Here is a 23586-nt window from a genome sequence, read left to right as displayed (position 1 = left end):
TTTAGATTCTAAAAGTTTAGTTCCTAAAGAAGTAATCCTGTAAATAATTTTAATATCCTCCTCTAGTGCAGGCTCTTTTATGACTCCAGGACTTCAACTACCAGAATTCCTGAGCCAGCATGGCTCAGCTTGGAAACCTCTCCCTTTCCCCTCAGCGTGGCTGGCTCAGGATTTCTGGGAGTTGAAGTCCACAAGTCATAAAAAAGAGCCAAGATTGCTAGCCCTGCAATAGGCTTAGGAAAAACAATAAGGGAGCTGGGTTGGTTTCCCCCCCCCCCAAAAAAAAAAGGTTCCGGAATGCCATTCTGAGCTTCTATGAGAAGAAAAGCCCTGGTTAAAAAGATTAAATATTTAGGGGTATATATTTCAGAAGAAGAAGTAAAGAGACTCTTGTTGCGGGTGAAGAAGGAGAGTGCAAAACTTGGGTTGAAACTAAACATTAAGAAAACCAAGATCATGGCATCTGGCCCTCTCAATTCCTGGCAAATAGATGGGGAAGAAATGGAGGTAGTGACAGATTTTATTTTCCTGGGCTCCAAGATCACTGCAGATGGGTACTGTAGCCAAGAAATTAAAAGACGCTTGCTCCTCGGGAGGAAAGCCATGGCAAATCTAGACAGCACACTAAAAAGCAGAGACATCACCCTGTCAACAAAAGTGCGTATAGTCAAGGCTATGGTCTTCCCAGTTGCAATGTATGGCAGTGAAAGCTGGACCATAAGAAAGGCTGAGCGCCAAAGAATTGAAGCCTTTGAATTATGGTGCTGGAGAAGACTCCTGCGAGTTCCTTGGACTGCAAGGCGATCAAACCGGTCAGTCTTAGAGGAGATCAACCCTGACTGCTCTTTAGAAGGCCAGATCCTGAAGCTAAAACTCAAATACTTTGGCCACCTAATAAGAAGGAAGGACTCACTGGAGAAGAGCCTAATGCTGGGAAAGGTTGTGGGCAAGAGAAGAAGTGGACGACAGAGAATGAGGTGGCTGGATGGAGTCACTGAAGCAGTAGGCGTGAGCCTAGATGGACTCCAGAAGATGGTAGAGGACAGGAAGGCCTGGAGGAACATTGTCCATAGGGTCGCGATGGGTCGGACACGACTTCACAACTAACAACAACAACAACAAAATTTCAGTTTCAAATGTGAAATTATATAAAAATAATTATGAATTGTTATGGTTAAAAGTACAAATAGAGTCAGATAGTTGGAGAAAATTACAATTGTCTTTATTGGGAAGAATTGCAGCAGTGAAAATGAATGTCTTACCAAAATTTTTATTTTTGTTTCAAATGATACCTATACTTAAAAAAGACTCAAATATGGAAGAATGTCAGAAAGGTATTAATAAATTTGTTTGGGCAGGGAAAAGACCGAGAATAAAACTTAAGATAATGCAAGATATACTTGAAAGAGGTGGTCTTAAAATGCCCAATTTTAAATTATATTATGAGGCTGTGGTTTCATGATCAATTAGTGATTGGTTTAATTTAACACAAGGAAGATTATTGAATATTGAGGGATGTGATTTATTATATGGTTGGCATGCATATTTGTTGTATGACAAGAAGGTGGATAATATCTTTAAAACTCATATATTAAGATATGCTCTGTTGCGAGTTTGGAAAAAATACTGATACAAGTTAAATTATAAAATACCAATTTGGGCAATACCTAAACACGCAATAGAAAATATAAGTGTGGGATTTAAACATGATGTGACTACATATAAAGAAATTCTTAGAATGGAAAGGAATGTATGGCAATTAAAGTAGTTTAATATTTTAAAAGAAGAAAAAAATAGTTCAGACCTGGTTTCAGTATGGGCAGTTACAAGCTAGATGGACAGAAGATCAGAAAATTGGCATTTTGACAACTGATGAAAATTTGGTAAAACAAATCAGAGATCAAAGTCAAGCGCATATAAGAAGGATATATAATTGATAGTAATAGATTCAGAAATGGAACTTGTTAAAGATTGTATGATAAAATGGGCCCAGAATTTTCAGGAGCCAATAACGATGGATATTTTGGAAAAAAATTGGGTCAGAAATGTAAAATTCACACAGGCACAAAATTTAAGAGAGAATTTTTATAAAATGATTTATAGATGGCATTTAGATCCTAAAAATTTAGCATGTATGTATCCAAATTATCAGCCTAAATGTTGGAGGTGTGGTTGTGATGATGCAATGTATTATCATATATGGTGGACTTGCAAAAAAGTTAAAGCTTTTTGGATTAAAATTTGGTGGAATATGCAGAAAATATTTAAGAAAAAGATAAGGTTTTCTCCACAGTTATTTCTGTTGGGTATTATTACAGATTGTACTCTTATAGAAACCAAATTGATGTTGAATTTAATAACAGCAGCAAGACTTTTGGTATCTCAATATTGGAAGAAGGAGGACCTGCCTACGATAGAAGAGTGGATTTTAAAAGTTTCAAACCTGGCAGAAATGGCAAAAATCTCAGCATATTTGAAAGAACAATCGCAACGGAGATATATTTTAGAATGGAGAAGATGGATCGATTATATTCAGAATAAATATGGGATAAAAAGTTTCATTTAACATATGAATAAGTATTAGTATTATAAGATGTATTATTATTTAATTATTATTATTTAGTTATTTAGTTATGTTTAAGGGGAGTTAAAGTGAGATAGAATTTAAAGTGGTTTTTTAGTTAGTTAGCATATTTTAGCTTAAGTTTGTAAAAGTTAATACCCTGTATTCAGCTCTTGGAAGTCGGGGGGAGGGGGAGGGAGGGGAAGTTGGGGGGAGGGGGAGGGAGGGAGTTTATGTTTTTAAAATGTATTTTAAAACTTCAATAAACAAAACATTTTTTCCATTTCCTTCTTTTCTTTTTTCTCTCACTATGCTGTCATTTCTTCTTTTGCCACTAGATGTCCTCCTCAGCTTATTTATCAATGTCCAATATTCTTTAAAAGAACACTTTCCCCTCTTTGTAATTGCTTACCGCTTTTAAATTAGTCCTTTTGGGGTTCTTTACTTTTCAGCTCTTTCCCATCAGGGGCTCAACATTTATAATCCACAAGGAGAAGGAAAGAAAATTCTGGCTCACCCAACCTCAGCATGCAGTTGACAGTCAGCTGTTTTGCGGTGCTTTCCTTCCAGCTGGAGACAACTTGGGCTGCCTTGGCTCACCTGGCAGCTTTTACTCTGCCTTTTTAGAGGGGTCTTCAGTCTGCTCCGATCGGCCGCCACCTGATCCAAGCTCCTGAGGTATCCCTCCTTCTTTGTTGCCCCTCCAGGGCAACTTTCTGACCTTTTAAGGATTGCTGGGTGGAGAGAAACCCAGCTGGAAAGCCAGAGCACCGGCTTTTTCCAGTCGTCCCATCGGCGACCAAACCGGAAGTCCCCCTGTTATGTTATCCTGTATCAGTAGAATTCTAGTCATTCTAGGTTTGACTACCTTGAAGAGCTGTCTTTCATCTTGAAAACCTCACAAAGTTTTCCCAACTTCTTACAATCAAGAGAGTTAAGGTAGAGCCAATTTAAATTTATTTTTAAGGTTTTCTTCATGTCCAGGGTTTCAATCTTGTTTTTAAAAATTGAGTGCATAGTTTCTCCAGGTTTACAGTATCTCTGTGATTCCTTACAAATTGGGCAGAAGAGCCTGAAGCTGAACCCAAGGAAGAGTTGCTCTTTGTACAACAAGTATCATTGTCAACATCAGTGTTAACTTTGGATGAGCAAGTACCAAACATGAAGAAACATGCTCATGATGTGGTGATGGACTTGCAGGTCCTTTCAAACAGGTGGAGACTGGCTAGACAGAATTTTGTCCAGTTTCAGCTTGTATATGAACTGCAACTTATCTGGTGCAAGAGGAAGGACCTCACATTCATTACCACCCAGTTAAACTGCTGCAAAATAAAGGTTTCCCTTGAAATCAATTCAAAAATTATAACTAGCTCAGTATCCTTAAGTACGTATATTCATTGGGTCATGGTGCTGGTAGCATATTACAATAATTCCATGGGACTTCCACTGATTTCTGGTGTAATTTAAGATGATATTGTTAACATATAATGCCCTTCATGGGTACCTTCAAAACTATCTGCTCCAATTATAAGTTTAACCCTTTAGGGAGAAATTAGTTATGGTTCCATAGGTAACGAGAGTTTGAAGTTGGGAAAAGACTCGGCTTTGCCATTGCAGCATGGTATCTTGGACTAGTAATAGAGGATTAGGTAGTCCCCTCCTTTTTAACCTTCTAGAAGACACTGAAAATGGACCTATTGCAGAGGGCAAGTGCCTTGTTCAAGAACACCATTTTTTCCAAACTGGGTTTATCAGTGGTAGACAAATGAAAAATAATGTGAGGCATATAGTAGACTTGTTGGAATTTTTGGAAAGGAACAACCAGATCCCTGCGGCACTGATCTTTTTAGACGCCGAAAAAGCCTTTGATCAATTGGATTGGCAATTTCTGATGAAAGTTTTAGATAAAATGAATTTTGGGGATAAATTCTTACAACCAATTAGGGCAATATATCAAAAACAAACAGCCTGAATAGTAAATAATAGTTTGACTGAAGTATGTAATATTGAAAAGGGCACAAGACAAGGGTGTCCATTGTCACCTTTATTATTTATCTTAACATTGGAGATATTATTGATTAAAATACGGAATTCGGAAAAAATTAAGGGAATTCAAATTAGAGATCAGGATTATAGACTGAGGGCGTTTGCAGACGATCTGGTTGTTACGGTGACCCAGCCAAAAAATTCTGTTGTGGACCTGATGGAGATAATAATGCAATATGGAAAGGTTTCTGGATTTAAGGTCAATATACAAAAAACTAAAATACTACCCAAAAATATGACAGTATCGTAAAAAGCCCTTCTAGAAGGGTTAACTGGATTTGAGATTGTTAAAAGGGTTAAATATTTGGGGGTGTATTTGTCACCCTCAAATGCAAAGTTATATAAAAATAATTATGAAAAGTTATGGGGGAAAAATTCAAAAAGAATTGGAGAGCTGGGAAAAACTGCAGTTGTCTCTACTGGGAAGAATTGCAGCAGTGAAAATGAATGTTTTGCCTAAATTTCTATTTTTATTTCAAATGATACCTATTCTTAAAAAAGATTCAAATTTGGAGGACTGGCAAAAGGGTATCAATAAATTTGTATGGGCAGGGAAAAGGCCACGAGTTAAATTTAAAATTATGCAGGATACTCGTGAAAGAGGTGGTCTTAAAATGCCCAACTTTAAATTATATTATGAAGCTGCTGCGTTGTCAGCGATAAGTGATTGGATTAATTTAACACAAGGGAGATTATTAAATCTTGAGGGCCACGACTTGTTATTTGGCTGGCATGCATAATTATTGTATGATAAGAAGGTAGATAATGTGTTTAAAGTGCATATTCTAAGACAGGCATTGTTGAGAGATTGGAAAAAGTATAGACATAAGCTAAACTACAAGATACCTTTGTGGGCAATTCTGAAACATGCAATAGAAAACATAAATGTTGGCTTCAAACATGATGTGACTACATACAAGGAGATCTTAAGTTTGGAGAGGAACGTATGGTGTTTGAAGCCGTATAATCTTTTACGAGATGAGAAGATTGTTCAAACTTGGTTTCAATATGGTCAATTACGGGCCAGGTGGAAAGAAGACCAGAAAATTGGTTTCTCAATGACTGATGAAAATTTGGTAAAGCAAATTAGAAATCAGGGTCCAGCACATATCAAACGGATATATCTTGCATTGATAGAAATTGACTCAGAAACAGAACTTGTTAAAGATTGTATGATAAAGTGGGCTCAGAATATTCAAGAAGTTATCACAATGGACACTTGGGAAAAGATCTGGGTGAGGAACGTAAAATTTACACAAGCTCAAAACTTAAGAGAGAACTTTTACAAAATGTTTTATAGGTGGCATTTAGATCCTAAAAAGCTTGCAAGTATGTATCCGAACTACCAACCCAAATGTTGGAGATGTGGTGGCGAAGACGCAACGTATTTTCATATATGGTGGACCTGTAAAAAGGTTAAAGCTTTTTGCATTAAAATCTGGTGGAATATGCAGAAGATATTTAAGAAAAGGATAAAGTTTTGTCCGCAATTGTTCTTATTGGGCATAATTACAGATACTACTGTTGTGGACACCAAGTTGATGCTGAACTTAATTATGGCAGCAAGACTTTTAGTAGGTCAATATTGGAAGAAGGAGGAACTGCCGACTATAGAAGAATGGACTCTAAAAGTTTCTGACCTGGCGGAAATGGCAAAGATTTCGGCTTATTTGAAAGACCATTCGCAACAATGTTATATTATGGAGTGGAAAAAGTGGATTGATTATATCCAGAACAAATATGGGACCAAACAGTTTCATTTAGCATTTGTATAAGTTTTTTTATGTGATATTAGTATTGCTTGTAGTCATTTCATATGAGCTAGAGTGCGATAGACTTAATAGTTTATTGTTGTTAACATATGGTTGTTTATGATTGTTTTTATTTTTATACCTTGTATTTAGCTCTGGGAAGTCGGGGAGGGGGGAAGGGGGGGAGGGTTAGGGAGGGTTAGGAAGGGTTGGGTGGAGGGATTGTTAAAGATAAAATGTATTGTAAAACTTTTCAATAAAAAAAAGAACACCATTTTTTGTTTCTTTTATTAATTTCTGATTTGTTGTTGCTTTTATTTCTAATGTATAATGTAGTCTTTTAATAATAATAATGTTTAATCTTTTGTATTTTTATTTATTCATCAAATTTATATGGTTGCCTATCTCACAAACAAGTTGTGCTGGGCACCATAGAATAAAGTAAAAATGATATATAAAAATTATTTTAAAATATTAATTTTTTTTAAAGCTGCAATACCAAAACCATTATTGGACAGAAGATAGTAGTGGTGATCAATTTCTATAGAGGACCTCCTCAAATAATAGTGTCACATAGAATTTGGAAGAAACTTAAAAATTGAATTATATATTTAACTACAATCAACTACTTTCACACCTTTAGGGTAGACAAGATTAGGAAATGGATTTCATTAGAAGTGAGTTAAATGTCATTAAGATAATTATAAAAAGAGAATTTTTCCAATCCAGATTGAGTTTCAGCTCACCTTGCTCATATATCTCAATAAATCAGGGAAGCTTATTTGAGGGTCTTCTGAATGTAATCTTAGGTTCACAGGACTTAAGGGATATTGTAACCCTAATGAACAGGTGTCAAACTCGTGATGTCAGGTGACGTGTTGTGACGTATTGTGACTTTCTTCCCATTGCCAGCAATGAGGTGGGCACAGTTTTGGCGTGACATACCCAGCCCGTGAGCTGGCAGTGTGACACCCTTGCCCTACTGGCTTATATAGCTATTACTGCCTATCACCTTAAGGTTATCTCCCTTATTCTTTACACCTGTTCTGGCTGCAATAAATATTTGAATCTATTTCAGTCATGTTCAGGGTCTCTTGCCAAGCCATGCAAAATATTAGAACTAAGCGTTAAATGTCTGGGGAGTGATGATTTACTCTTCAGTGCAGATGTGAAGCCTGACCCAGAGGCTGTAAAGTCTTTAATATTTAATCAAGCTACGAAGCTTAGCAATTTAATTGTAGCACATAGTGTTCCTTCATCAATTTATCTATCAGGACCCACCACAATCCACATCTTAGGAAATAAGAACTCTTGGAGCCAGGTTTGTCCAAAAGGAAAAGTTTACTAGGATGAGATCGGTTGTGGCAATACAAGACAGGATCTAACATCGAGTTACATTTCAATCCTATATAAAGCATTCCCGTTTCAGCCCCCCCCAATCCATTTGGTCAGGCTCACATCATTTACTAAGGTGTCAGGCCCTTTCGTGGGAAAGGGAACTCTCCTTGTGTTTATTGTTATTGCTTCTTCCTTTCAGCTGCAAATGGAGATGCAACCCAGATCTCTCTCTCCCCGTTCCCCCCAGATCAAAAGGTTCCCTGGTCTTTGAAAACAACCTACTGCAATCTGAATAACCATCCTCTTCCCCCCCCCCTCAGAGAGATGGCAGAATTCCCAGAATAAGCACAATATTCTAACCATACATATGTGATATAAATAGATTCTGACAATTGGCACTCCTTTCAGAAAAAAAGATGGGTCCATCTGCGGGGGAAAAAAACATATAAATGTTAGCCCAGTTTGTTCGGATATTCTGTATGAAACCTCTTAAGCAACTTTGGTGCTTTAACATGGAGTTTGTTAACCCAGTCATTTTCTGAGGAGGGGAGGTGTTTCTATGCCACTAAATATTGTATCGTTCCATGGTGTTTTCTGGAATCTTAAGATTTCTTTCACTTCAAAATGTTGTTCTCCTTCCACCATGATGGGGGGTGGTGGTGGTGGGATTTTTGCTCGTAGGGGTGATTGTTGTTCTCTCTTTAATAGACTGCAGTGAAAGGTTGGGTGTATTCGTCTAAGATTTTTGGGTAGTTCTAATTCAACTGTTACTGGGTTTATGATTCTTTTAATTGGAAAGGGTCCAATATATTTTGGTCCTAGTTTTTTACAGGGTTGGAGTGATTTCAGGTATTTTGTGGATAAATATACCATCTCTCCTACCCTAAATGGTGTGGGATCGGTTCTTTTTTTGTCTGCCTGTGTCTTGTATGCTTTTCTGGCATCTTTCAACGCTTTCCTAACGATTGGCCATGTATTTTGTAATTGAGCAATCCATTCCTTCAGTTCAGGAATGACCGGTTCTTTTGGGGTTAGTTCTGGTATTGGGTTGAAACTCTGGCCTGTAGCTACTTGAAAAGGGCTGTAACCTGTGCTTGAGTGGACTGCATTATTATATGCTACTTCTGCGAAAGGCAATAAGTCCATCCAGTCGGACTGCTGAAAATTAATACAGCATCTCAGATATTGTTCAAGTATGTTATTAAGTCTTTCAGAAGCTCCGTCTGTCTGAGGATGATGACTACATGACAGTCCTTGGGTGGTTCCTAAGAGGGATAAAAATTCTTTCCAAAATGCCGACGTAAATTGCACCCCTCTGTCAGATATGATGCGTTGTGGTACCCCGTGCAATCTGTAAATATGCCTTACAAAAAGTTTTGCTAATGTTTTTGCAGTCGGGATTTTTTGGCAAGGTATGAAATGTACTTGCTTAGAGAACAGATCTGTGACAGTCCAGACTACAGTGTTTCCATTACTTTCTGGCAGTTCTACGATAAAATCCATGGCTATTTCTTTCCATGGGGCTGAAGGGTTTGCCACCGGTTGTAACAGACCTGGCGGTTTCCCTTGCAGTCTTTTGGCCATCGCGCAAATTTGACAGCTACCCACATAGCTTTCTATGTCCTTTTTCATAGATGACCACCAAAATTGCCTTTTAGTTAAGTGTAAGGTTTTTACAAAGCCAAAGTGTCCTGCTGATTTTGTATCATGGCACAGTTGCATGAAATTGATTCTCTGTGTGGCAGGTATATATAGCTTCTCCCCCACCCATGGCAGTCCATCTTTAATTGTGCACACATGTTTATTTTTCTGGAACCATTCATCACTTTCCATCACTTCCTGAATTCTATTCCAGTTTGGCTATCTACCTTCGGCTTCATTTTTTCTTGTGCCCTGGTGGTGACTGGTGCTGCCAGTTGTTGTTCCGGTACAAGTGGTTTAAAGTCAGTAACTCTTGTGCTGTTATATTGGGGCATGCGGGATAATGCATCTGCCAGGAAGTTCTTTCCCCTCGGTAAGTGTTTGAGAATGAAATTGAATCGGTGAAAATGTTGGGACCAGCGGGCTTGCTTAGGAGTGAGCTTCCTGGGCGTTTTTAGTGCTTCCAAATTCTTGTGGTCTGTCCAGACCTGGAAAGGTATTTTATTTCCTTCTAAAAATTGGCGCCATGTTAGTAATGCCCACCTCAACGAGAAGGCCTCTTTTTCCCATATTGGCCAACATTGTTCTGTTTCTGTGAGTTTTCTGGATGTGTATGCGCATGGTTACAACTTCCCCACATCATTTTCTTGTAATAGTATGGCTCCTACCGCTACATCACTCGCATCCGCCTGTATTACAAAAGGTTTGTTGGGATCTGGGTGTTTTAGGACAGGTTCAGCAGAAAAAAATATCTTTAGCCTCTTAAATGCTGCTTGACACTCCATTGTCCACTTTACAGGCTGGCTGGATTTCACGGGGGACCCACCTTTCGTTTTCAACAAGTTTGTCAGGGGCATGGCTATTTGGCCAAATGCAGGGATGAATTGGCGGTAGAAATTTGCAAACCCCAGGAAACTTTGCAATTGCTTCCGTGTGCGGGGGGGGGGTGCCCACTCTAGTACTGCCCTAACTTTCTCAAGGTCCATTTCAATGCCCTCTGGGGATATGCGATATCCCAGGTAGTCAATTTTTTCCTGGTGGAATTCGCACTTTGATAGTTTAGCATATAGGTGGGCAGCTCGCAACTTTTTCAGGACTGCTCTGACTAGTTTGATATGTTCCTCTTTGGTCTCAGTGAAGATAAGGATGAAGTCTTCCATTCATCTCCTTCCTTAATCCTAATGCGGTAGTATGCTTCCCTCAGGTCTAGTTTAGTGAAAATCTTTCCTTTCGATAGGTGGGATAGCATATCCTTCATCAGGGGTAAGGGGTACAGATTGCATTCACTAATTGTATTCAAATTCCTATAATCTATACAACAGCGGTAAGAACCATCCTTCTTTTCCCTGAGCAGAACTGGGGCAGCCACTTTGGGTCTGGCAGGCTCAATGAAGCTCCTTTCTAAGTTTTTCTTCATGAATCTTTCCATTTCTGCCATTTGCCTTGGGCTCATGGCATACATCCTGGGTTTTGGGAGTTTTGCCCCAGGTTTGAATTCTATAGCACAGTCAGTGGGGCGGTGGGGGGGAAGCTCATCTGCCCGTTCCTCGCTGAAAACCTCAGCAAGGTCCCTGTATTCGTCTGGTATCTCTGGTAATTTCTCTTCCCCCACTGCTGCTGTCTCCTCCCTCCGGGTTGGGGGGGTGTTTTTGGAGTCTAAGTTCTTCTGCCCCCCCTTTGGGAAATTGAGTTCTGCTGTCCTCCAGTTTATCCCGGGGTTCCATTTCTTCAGCCATTCCAGTCCTAGAATCATTGGGCATTCCATGCCTGCGGCCACTATAAACATTATGTCCTCCTCATGGGGCCCCAGTGATAGGTGGATTGGTAAAGTGGCTAGGGTGGCTGGTCCCCCCCTGCTATTGTCCCATCTAATTGACTAAAAGAGATTGGTTGTTTTAGCCTCCTCACTGGGATGCTCAATCTCTCCACCAGCGTTGGGCTGATAAGGCAGCGGATGCACCCAGAGTCTATCAGAGCTTTTATTTTGGCTGCTTCAGGCATAGAGGAAGCTAATATAGTCACTGTCTTAAGTATGGGTGGAAGGGGTCCACTTACCAATGGTTCTCCCTCTGAGCTGTCTTCCGAGTTGTCCACCGTCCCTGCGGTGCAGGCCGGAGTCCAATCCCAGTTCCTGGCAGGAATTGTGGACTCTACAGCCTCTGTCCCCTTCATGGAAGATTCTTTTGTGTTGCCTTGGGACTTCCCCGGCGTCTTGGAGGATGATGCCTCTGGTTTTCGTGGAGGGGCTTTTGAACGACATTCTGCAGCACAGTGGTCCTCTCTCCCGCAGCTGAAACAACCCGTTGATTTTTTGGCTGTGGCTGGTGGTTTTTCCCCCTCGCGTGGTTGCTCGGGTGGCAGGCGGCCCCATGGTTTTCCTCAGCGGTGTCTCTTCAGTAGGTTTATTTCCACTTCCTCTGCTAGGATGTACCAGTCGTCGAGATGGGGTGGGTCTCCTTGAGGCAGGCAAGCGTCATACAGGTCGTAGTTTAGACCGTCTTTGAAGTGGCTAAGGAGTATGTCTTCTGGCCAGTTCAGTTTGCTGGCGATGGCTCGGAATTCTTGGGTATATTCAGCCACTGCTCGCCTGCCCTGCCTCACCGTTTTGATTCTCTCCCGGGCCTTACGGTCAGCCAAAGGATCCTCGAACCGCTGCCTCAAAGATGATATGAATCGGTTGAAGTCGTCGAGTTCTGGGGCGTTCACCACCCAGTCTGCAGCCGATCCGTCCAGGGCGGATTGCACTATTTGGATGCGTGTTTTGTCACTAGGGATATCCCGGCCGTACTCTTCCATATAGCTGAGGACTTGGGTTAGGAAGAATCCCAGTCGTGATGGCTCCCCCTTGAATTTGATTTCCAGGGGCGGGAGTCTTTGGCTGGAGCGTTGTCTGCGCCGTGGCCAGTATCGCTCCTCATCCTGGTCCCCGTCTGTGGTTCTGGGGGAGTGGGTACTGCTGAGGCAGCAATTCCTGTTCCATTGGACAGCCCCGGGGTTTCAGGTGCTGGATCCCCTCCGTTACCTTTCTAGTTGCGTCCCCAGGCGCTGCCTCGGTTGCGATTTTCAGCTCTCTCCTCCCTTAGTGAGCTCAGGGTTGCTTTCATCAGATCAATGGCCTTTTCCAGGATCCGCTCCTCCTCACTGGCATGCAGGGAGCTCTCCATCTCCTGCCTCCATTCCAGTTGGTGGTCACTCCGTCTCAGGGTTACTTCCCTCGATGCCTTTTCCCACTCAGTCTTCCTTCCAACGCCAATCGACCACCGGGGTTTTCGGTCCTACTGCTCCACCACTTCTTCCCCAGGGGAATATGCCGCTTCAGCTTCCCATTGTCTCTGGGATTCCATTTGGGGGGAAGACCCCCTCTCCATGGGGCTTTCCTCCTCTCTTGTTTCGTCGCCAGACATTGTATTTGTTGCAAAGTCCCCCGGTAAGGTTTTCCCTTCCAGGTTGACTCTTATAGCAGATTCCGTCTACTGTCAGGACCCACCTCAATCCACATCTTAGGAAATAAGAACTCTTGGAGCCAGGTTTGTCCAAAAGGAAAATGTTTACTAGGATGGAATCGATTGTGGCAATACAAGACGGAATCTAACAAAGTTACATTTCAATCCTATATAAAGCATTCCCACTTCAGCCCCCTCCCCTCATCCATTTGGTCAGGCTGCCATCATTTACTTAGGTGTCAGGCCCTTCCGTGGGAAAGGGAACTCTCCTTGTTTTTATTGTTATTGCTTCTTCCTTTTCAGTTGTAAATGAAGATGCGATCCAGATCTGTCTCTCCCCCTTCCTCCCCCAGATCAACCGTTTCCCTGTTGTTTGAAGATCGCCTATTTCGATCTAAGTAACCATCCTCTCCCCCCCCTCGGAGAGATGGCAGAATCCCCAGAATAAGCACAATGTTCTACTTATACATTTATGAAATGTGATATAAATGGATTCTGACAGTGCCTGAATGACTACAGACCTATTGCATTAACGTCTGTAGTCATGAAATGCTTCGAAAGATTGGTTCTCCAACATCTTAGGACATGCCTCCCACTGGACTTTGATAAACATCAATTTGCCTACAGGGGAAATAGGTCGACAGACGATGCCATAGCTACTGCTTTACACTCTGTAGCAAGTCATCTCGAGAAGCCTGGAAGTTACATCAGGATGCTTTTTGTTGACTACAGCTCAGCTTTCAACACCATTTTGCCGAGCATTCTCATTGAGAAGCTGACTGACTTGAAATTCTCCCCCGCCATCTGCGATTGGATTCAAGACTTTCTTAGGGATCGGTTACAGTGAGGGTCGGCTCTGCTTTGTCCACCCCCCTGAAGCTTTGCACCGGCACACCACAGGGCTGTGTGCTTAGCCCCTACCTGTACTCTTTATACACTTATGATTGTGTATCATCTGACCCGTCCACTGCGATAATCAAGTTCGCAGATGATACAACTGTGGTGGGTCTTATTACAGGTGGGGATGAGACAGCATATAGGGCAGAAGTACAAAAACTATCCATATGGTGTAGTAACAACAACTTGCACCTAAACATCGGCAAGATGAAAGAGATGGTATTAGACTTCTGGAGAAAAAAGGAGGAACCTGTCCCACTTTACATCGGAGAGAACTGTGTAGAGAGAGTTTCCTCCTTTAAATTTCTGGGAGTCTACCTCTGTGAAGATCTGACCTAGAAAGTTAACACAACCCAGGTGGCTAGAAAGGCCCAACAGAGGCTTCACTTTCTTAGGGTCTTGCGGAGCAACAGGGTAGAACAACAGCTAATGACCCTCTTTTACCGGTCTACTATAGAGAGCGTCCTCTCGTATGATATTGTGGTTTGGTATGCTGGTCTGACAGCCGCGGATAGGAAAGTATTACAGAGGGTAGTGAGCACAGCACAAGACATTGTGGGATGTTCCCTGACACCACTGGATGACATCGCCAGGGCTCGTTGCCTTGGAAGAGTGAGGAAGATTCTCAGGGATGACTCACACCCTGGACGGTATCTCTTTACTCTCCTACCATCTGGTAGGAGATATAGGAATATAGCCAGCCATACCAACAGGCTGAAAAATAGCTTTTATCCGTGGGCTGTTAGGCTTTTAAATGGGACATAATCTTATGCAGAATTGACTTGGGAGGCCGGTGTGTGGTGTAGTTGGTTCACATAGTGTGGTGGGATGGAGGGTTTGTTGTCACTGTGTGTTGGGGGGAGAGAGCACGGGGGGAGGCAAAGCTAATCTCAATGTACACATGTTGTACTTTGACAATAAAGGTTTATTTCATTATTAATGTCATAGTGTCTGTTATGCACAATTCAACATTCATTTCTACATCCATTAAGACAGGAACAGTCTGTATACTTGAATTCCCAAGAATGTACTTAGCAGAGAAACAGCACCACCTTATGGTTCTTCATTTGGTATTAGGAAAAAAAATCACACTTCTCTTAAGAATGACCAAACATACTCAATGGCCATGCATCTGTAAAAATGAAACACTCTCAAAATCATTCAAATACAGACCACACATACTTTTCCATATTGAAGAAAAACTATTCTGGTCACATCCTATTCATGACAAACATTTTTAAGTTCAGAATATAGTTATATAATCTTCCATCATTAAATCACTACTGCTGTTGCATCATTGCAAGTTACTTATATCTACCTGTAGCAAAACATAAACATAACACAAATAATGAAAATCCTGTGAAAATCTACAAAGCAATGGTAATCATTGTACAACTGTCACGCATCAATAAAAAAGAAACAAAGGCATTACTTACACAAGTGAAACTATGTCTCCACGTTGTACTTTGTAATTCCGAATACTCCAATGGTTTAAAAGGACTATATCAGATACTTGCTGTTCCACTGGATTCAGTGAAGGCTGGGGGGATTAAAAAGGGACAGGTTTTAGCATTTACGAACAGAACAACCAAATCAACATTCTCATTAATACACACTGGATGGGAAAAAAGTGGTCAAGAGATTTGCAAAGCATTAAGCTGGGGAAAACTGTACACAAAATCATTAAAAGCACTGAAGTGCATCACATGGGATATGCTATCTACTTGTAACCATGACACTTTGCCTAAGTTGTACATGTAAACAGACGCTGAAAATGTGAAGAAAATGATACATGAATATTAGAACATTGTAGAATATTGTAGAATATTCTACAATAGTTGTAGATATCCAGGTTGCTCATTTGATCTTTACAGTTAATATGCTGAAAAGACAGTTTTGAAGTAGCTCAGGGAAAATTTATTTATTTATTTATTTATTTATTATTGGGACTTATATGCCGCCCTATCTCCCGAAGGACTCAGGGCGGCTAACAACAATAAAATACAATAATACAGAAGTTAAAAGAAAATTAAATTAATGGCCCCTGTAGAATAAATTAAAATTAAAATTAAAATAAGTTAAAAATTAAAAACATACCAAAGAAATGTTAGAATTACAAATGCACTTCATTTAATAAATCTAATGTCAACACTCTTTCTTAAGTGATGGCGAAAAGCATTGCTCACATTTATGAAGTAAAGATATAAAACTATAGAAGCAGAAATTCAATGAGATTTATATTTATTACATGAAATGACATCTACTACATAAAAGAACTATACATTTCCATTTCACAACCTTCATATTGATAAGAAATGATGGATGCAGTTACAAAAAATTTGATTCCATGGCAAAAGGTTGGAAGCATCAATTTATTACATAAACAGTTCATCAATTTAAAAAACAAATGTTAGCTGAGATTTGCAGTAAAAATAACCTCAAGATTTTATTAAGAAATATTTGAATTATTTTCTTTTTTCTAGACTAACAAAAACAAACCATGATAAGCAAATGTTGAAGAATCTGAAATTATTGATAACCCTCCAAAATTGTACTTTTATTTTGCAAGTTATTTCTATACAGAAACAAAACTGGTCATAAGTCTAAGTGTAGTTTTAAATAATAAATGTATGAGATCATATGACATTAGATAAAAGCATGCAAAATCGATAAAGCCTACAAATAGATCTACTGTCCATAGTCATCATCAATAACGTAAATGAATAGAATAGAATAGAGCTAGAAGGGACCTTACAGGTTTTCTAGTCTAGCCCCCCGCTATAGCAGGAGAACCTATACCATTTAAAACAAGTGACTGTCCAGTCTATTCTTAAAACCTCCAGTGATGAAGCACCCACAATTTCTGAAGGCAAACTGTTCCACTGGTTAATTGTCCTCACTGTTAGGAAGTTTCTCCTTAATTCCAGGTTGCTTCTCTCTTTGATCAGTTTCAAACCATTGTTTCTTGTCCTGCCCTATGGTGCTTTGGAGAATAATTTGACCCCATCTTCTTTGTGGCAGCCCGTCATACTGGAATACCATTATCATGTCAACCCTATTTCTTCTTTTCTTTAGACTAGTCAAACCCAAGTCCTGCAGCTGTTCTTCATATGTTTTAGTCTTCAGGCTTTTGATCATCTTAGTTGCTGTTTTCTGAATTTTTTCCAGGTCTCAACATCTTTTTTGTAGCATGGTGACCAAAATTGGTTGCAGTATTCCAAGTGTGGTCTTATTAGGGTTTTATAAAGCAGTACTAATACTTTGTGAGGTCTTAATTCTAGGCCTCTGTTTATACAATCCAGGATTGTATTAGCTTTTTTGGCTGCTGCACACTGCTGGCTCATAGTCAAGTGATCTTCCATTAGGACTCCAAGGTTCCTCACAGTTATTGTTTTTGAGCCAGGTCTCATCTAATCTGTACTTATACTATTTTGTTGGATAGGGCCCATTGTTCAAGTTTCTCAAGCTCTTTTTGGATCCAGAGCTTGTCTTCTGGAGTGTTGGATATTCCTGCCAGTTTAGTGTCATCTGCAAATTTGATGAGTTCCACATCTATTCCCTCATCTAAGTCATTAATGAATATATTCAAGAGTACTGGGCCTAAGACGGAGCCTTGTGGTACTGCATTCGTTACTTCTCTCCGTGTGGAAGTAATACCATTGAGGACTACTCATTTAGCATGGTTTGTCAGCCAGCTACAAATCCACCTGGAGGTGATGTTGTCTATTCCACCTTTTCCTAGCTTACCAAGCAGTAGATTGTGGTCTACTTTGTTGTTTTACTCAGTGCTTTTTTTCTAAAAAAAAAAAAAAAAAAAGGTGCCGGAACTCTCATCTTGGTGGGTGCAGGAGGCGGGGGAGTGGTGCTGCTGCAGTCACACGTGTGAAGGGTGTTGGCGGCGAGCTCCCCTCCCTGGGGCCAGAGCTGGAGATGCTGGTGCTGTAGGAACAGCAGAGCCCACTCTATATGGCGGGGCTGCGCAATGTGGGCAGCGGAGGTGGTGCGGGCCAGGCGATGTTTTAATCTTATGATTTTAAAAATATATTTTTTCTATTATAGGTTTCCCCAAACCTTGCCATGTGGATTGCATACAAATATTATATAATTGGTAAATAAAGATAGAACATAAGTTAAATATACATCAAATGATAATATGCTTCCCTACAAAGACAATTCTTGCTCAGTGACAGACCAAGGAGTTAACTCGGAAAGGCAAGAGGAAAATCTAGAAGAGGTCTGTGCAGCTCTTCAACATCTTCATCAACGATTTGGATGAGGGGATAGATGGGGAACTCATCAAATTTGCAGACAACACCAAGCTGGCAGGAATAACCAATACTCCAGAAGATAGGCTTAAGATACAGGAGGATCTGGACAGACTCGAACACTGGGCACTATCTAACAAAATGAAATTCAATTGTGAAAAAAGTAAGGTTCTACATTTAGGCAGGAAAAATCAAATGCACAGGTATAGTATAGGTGGTACCTTGCTCAATAGTAGTAACTGTGAGAGAGATCTCGGAGTCCTAGTGGACAATCACTTAAATATGAGCCAGCAGTGTGCTGCAGCTGCCAAAAAAGCCAACACAGTGCTAGGCTGCATTAACAGAGGGATAGAATCAAGATCATGTGAAGTATTAATACCACTTTACAAGGCCTTGGTAAGGCCATACTTGTAATACTGCATCCAGTTTTGGTCACCACGATGTAAAAAAGATGTCGAGACTCTAGAAAGAGTACAGAGAAGAGCAACAAAGATGATTGGGGGACTGGAGGCTAAAACATATAGGGAACGGTTGCTGGAATTGGGTATGTGTAGTTTAATGAAGAGAAGGGTGAGGGGTGACATGACAGCAGTGTTCCAATATCTCGGGCTGCCACAAAGAAGAGGGAGTCAAGCTATTCTCCAAAGCACCTCAAAGCAGGACAAAAAGCAACGGATGGAAACTAGTCAAGGAGAAAAGCAACCTAGAACTAAGGAGAAATTTCCTGACAGTTAGAACAACTAACCAGTGGAACAACCTGCCTCCAGAAGTGGTGAATGCTCCAACACTGGAAGTTTTTAACAAGATACTGGCCAGCCATTTGTCTGAAATGGTATAGGGTTTCCTGCCTGAGCAGGGGGTTGGACTAGATGACCTCCAAGGTCCCTTCCAACAACAACGTCTTCTTCTTCTTCTTCTTCTTCTTCTTCTTCTTCTTCTTCTTCTTCTTCTTCTTCTTCTTCTTCTTATTATTATTATTATTATTATTATTATTATTATTATTATTATTATTATTATTATTATTATTATTATTATTATCTTGTAGAAAGGAAATGCCCACACTGATAAATTAAAAATCTTTGTGGTCTGCAAAGGAATGATGGTGGGCTAATCAATGATTTGGTGACTAGAGGAGCATCTACAGTGTTGGAGCTTGTGGTCATGGTAAGCCATGGAGGCACTAGGCAACATGACTTTCAGGGCAGTGGTGGTGATTTTTTTATTTTATTTGATTGATTGATTGGGACTTATATGCCGCCCTATCTCCCGAAGGACTACTGCTAACAACAGTAAAATACAAGTAAAAATACAAATATTAAAATTAAATTATATCTATAGCCCCAACTACAACCAATAAAACCTTAAAATCATATTAAACCATTTTATTACTTTTTTAAAAAAAGTCTGTGTTCTGTCCAAGGATGCTTGGTATGCTGCATGTACAGGCCTGGTCTAGAATTTATTTTGGAGCATTCAACTATCTAGAGCAGGCATGTCAAACTCAGTTTGTTTGAGGCAACTTTTTATAAAAGAATTGCCATTAATTTGTTTTAATAAAATAATTTAAATCAATTTTTCACTTGATTTCAAATTAAATGAATGAGATGCAGGATCCTTAGGGTGCCATAGTTATGGATGAAAAATAGTGGTTGGAAAGTTGGCATTTCTGGATGTAATACAGATATTTTGGACTTATTTTTGTTTCTTTGCATGTTTGATATTTTTAAAAAGGCATATGCTACTGACTATGCTTATGCACATAGGTAACATGATCACTGATTGTCCAAAATTTTACTATAAAGATAATACCCCCAGAAATTATTTTAGCCTTTTTAATAAATGTTGTTATTGATGTTAAGCTCACCAGGGAAAACATCATATATTGTTATGTATATACTAGGTTAGTTACTTAAAGAGTGAAGTGCAACATAACTAGATTCTAAATAATCTATTTTTCAAAACACAAAACAGTCCAAACAGTAAAAGTAAAGTCCAAATTAAGAATATTTGATTCTTAAGAATTGTTTAGATTCAAAATAGTTTTCAAGAGTGTACAAAAGATACTATTTTTTCTAGAATCAGCTAAATTAGGCATATTACATTGAGAAAAATGTTTCTCATTTCTTTCCTGTTACCTTTGATTTCATTGCAGAGATGTTAACATAAGAAATAGATTATTTTGTTATCTAATTTTACCTTCCAAAAGACAGAAGCAGATGAAAAATGTGAGGTTCTTTCCTGTTGGCTTTTCTGAATTAGCTGTTTTAGATTCTAAAAGTTTAGTTCCTAAAGAAGTAATCCTGTAAATAATTTTAATATCCTCCTCTAGTGCAGGCTCTTTTATGACTCAAGGACTTCAACTTCCAGAATTCCTGAGCCAGCATGGCTCAGCTTGGAAACCTCTCCCTTTCCCCTCAGCGTGGCTGGCTCAGGATTTCTGGGAGTTGAAGTCCACAAGTCATAAAAAAAAAGCCAAGATTGCTAGCCCTGCAATAGGCTTAGGAAAACCAATAAGGGAGCTGGGTTAGTTTGGTTTTGTTTTTTTGCAAAATAAAAAAAGGTTCCGGAACGCCGTTCTGAGTGTTCTATGAGAAAAAAAGCCCTTGCTTTACTGAAATCTAAGTATACTATGTCCACAGTTTTCACTGGCCTACTAAATTGGTCACTTTATCAAAGAATAAAATAAGATTGGTTTGGCATGATTTGTTTTTAACAAACCCGTGCTGGCTACCAGTTATAACTCTGTTTGCTTCTAGTTTTCGCAGATCTTTTTTTGATTATCTTTTCCAGGATATTCCCAAGTATTGATATTAGACAGATTGGTCTGTAGTTTCCTGGGTCTGTTTCCCCCCCCCCCTTTCTTGAAGATGGGAACCACATCAGCCCCTTTCCAATCCTCAGGTACTTCCCCGGTGCTCCAGGATTTTTGAAAGATATGGTGCAATGGTTCTGAAATAACATCTGCCAGCTCTTCAGAACTCTGGGATGTAATCTGTTGGATCCTGGTAATATATATTTGTCAAAGTTGGATAGGTGTTCTCTTACCATTTTCTTGTTTATTTTAATTTGTGTTTCTAGTTTTTCTTTCCCAGTATTTTTTTTGGGGGGGGGGAGTATGTTGTGCTATAATTTCTTTTTGTGTGAACACTGATGCAAAGAATGAGTTAAGCAGCTCTGCTTTTTTCCCCTTTTGTTTGTTGCTTCCTTGCCATATTCTCTCTTTAGTGGACCTAAAGTTTCTTTGACTTTTTTCTTGTTATTAATATGCTGGAAAGAAACTATTTTTTTATTATCCTTGATTTCTGTTGCAATTCTGAGCCTTTCCTTTCCTGACTTCATCTTTGCACCTTCTGGCTGTCTACTGATAATCAGCCTTAGTTATGTGTCCCTCTTTCCATTTTTTGTATTTGTCCTTTTTGTCTTTCAGTTTGTCTGAGATATCTTTGTGCAGCCATACTGGTTTCTTCTTGACTTTTTTTTCCAGTGCTATTGTGCTGGACTGGGCTTTTATGATCGCATTTTTCAGAGTTTCCTATGCTTCTTGAGTTGTTTTCCCATTTAGGATTTTCATCCATTGAATCTTTCATAGGTTCTGTTTGAATTTGTTAAAATCAGCTCTTTTGAAGTTTAAGACACTGGTTGAACTATTTTCTAATGCTTGTGTTTGCATTATATTGAATTCCAAAATGACGTGGTCACTTTCCCCCAAGGTTTTGGCAACTTAAACTCCCTTGATCACTTCTTCTCTATTAGTAAGAATTAGATCCAGTATAGCTTTACTTCTAGTTCCCTCCTCTACCGTTTGGATAACAAAGTTGTCGTCTAGCTCAGGGCTTTTCAAACTTTTCACCCATTGTACCACTTTTAAGATATGACAACATCCGAGTACCACGAGTCGCTTAGAAAGGTGTCAAAAACCTGATGACCAAAAGAAAAAAAAAAGGGAAAAAGTGATGAAGTACAGGTAGTCCTCGACTTACAATAGTTCGCTTAGTGACTGTTCGAAGTTACAATGGCCCTGAAAAAAGTGCCCCCCCAAGCCACAGCCAAGCAAGACACCTGCCTGCCCACCTGGCAGTGCTCTTCCTCCTGTCCAAGGTTTTCATTGTTGTGAGCATTTCTGTTGAGGATTGGCAGCGGGTACTGGGGGGGTGGGTGTTTGGTTTTTATTTCCCCCCCTGCTGGGTGGTTGCAGAAGGGTTTGGTCAATTCACATGACCCTGGGATACTGTGACCGTCATAAATATGAATCAGTTGCCAAGCATCTGAATATAAATCACAAGACCCTGGAGATGCTGCAACATTCCAGCTGATTGGCGCTTCTTCTGGGCTCAGCAGAAGCGCCAGGATCAGTGCCGAGCTCCAGCTGGAGCCCTGACAGCCCCAAAGAAGTGAAGATCCTGGCGCTTCCGCTGAGCCCTGACAGCCCTGCAGCTCCAGCCATATCTCTCTCAGGCTTGTGCAGTGCTGCCACCAGTTCAGCTCATTCCCCTCCCCCATTACCACTTTTCTAGAAAGGTCATGTACCACCTGCCAGGTGCCAATGTACCACAGGTGGTATTCATACCACTGGTTGAAAAGCCCTGGTCTAGGTTGCTTAGGAATCTTTTTGATATCCCACTCACTGCAGACATCAACGCTGCAAATATTGGATGTTTTTGTTCTGACAATATAAGAGGCAGCCTTTTGCTTTAAACTGCTTCGCTTTGAATCACTGAACGGGGGAGGGGGGAAATGTTAACCTGGATGTTTTGATAAGAAATAGCGTGCTACAGAAAGGAAGTGAAATTTCATATGTTAAACTAATTGGATAATGTGATTTATGATGTGTAATTAAGAGAGGGAATCGTGCATGATACGATGTGCTCAGGGGAGGAGATTTCAGATTCTGGCATCCATCCATGAGTGCCAATACTTCGTTCTCATTATTATAGACTTTTAAAAACAAAACAATGCTGGACTGTTCTTTGATCTGTCTCTTTAGTTGGAACCATGACAGCAGACTGATATCTGTGTAGTTGAAGTCTCCCAATACTACTGTGGTATGCTTTCTACATACATTTAGTTTTAATTTTAATTTTAACTGGGGTTTTACTTATTCAGGGACGAATATAATTTTTTTAATTTGTTTTTAACTTTTGTATTTTTGTTTTTAATCACCCTGTAAACCACCCTGAGTCCTTCGGGAAAGGGCAGTATATAAATGTAATAAAATAATAAATAAATAAATAAATAAATAAATAAATAAATAAATAAATAAATAAATAAATAAATAAATTTGTTAACTGGTTGGCAAAGAGTCCATCTATTTCTTCTGATTGGTTGGGTGGCCTGTAGTAGATTTTAGATTTTATTAGATTTATATACCGCCCTTTCCCGAAGGACTCATAGTATATCCTATGGCAATGTTACTTTTCCCCCCCTTTTATATTAACCTGTACATTTTATTTTATTTCATTGATCATGTGATTTTCTGTAGATATGTAGTATTCTCTTACATATAGTGCAACTCCTCCTTTTTTGTAGTTCTGTTTCTTTCGAACACTTTATAGCTATCCATCAGTCCATTCCAGTCATGGGTTTTATCCCACCAGGTTTCTGTAATGCCAACTATGTCATACCTACCCTCGTGTACTATTGCT

General features: G+C 39.7%; 1 protein-coding gene across 3 annotated transcripts in view; it reads right to left on the bottom strand.

Annotated features, from left to right (window-relative positions):
- Nucleotides 1-23586, bottom strand: part of IMMP2L (inner mitochondrial membrane peptidase subunit 2) — a 350157-nt gene that overhangs the window by 264469 nt on the left and 62102 nt on the right. For all 3 annotated transcript variants that reach the window (XM_083366721.1, XM_083366723.1, XM_083366722.1), the window contains exon 3: nucleotides 15116-15219. In XM_083366721.1, the coding sequence (XP_083222847.1) occupies nucleotides 15116-15219 (104 nt within the window). The remainder of the gene's footprint in view (nucleotides 1-15115; nucleotides 15220-23586) is intronic.

This window comes from Vipera ursinii (assembly GCF_947247035.1).
Source record: "Vipera ursinii genome assembly, chromosome: 6".
NCBI classification, from domain to species: Eukaryota; Metazoa; Chordata; class Lepidosauria; order Squamata; family Viperidae; genus Vipera; species Vipera ursinii.
This window is presented reverse-complemented; position numbering and strand designations above follow the sequence as displayed.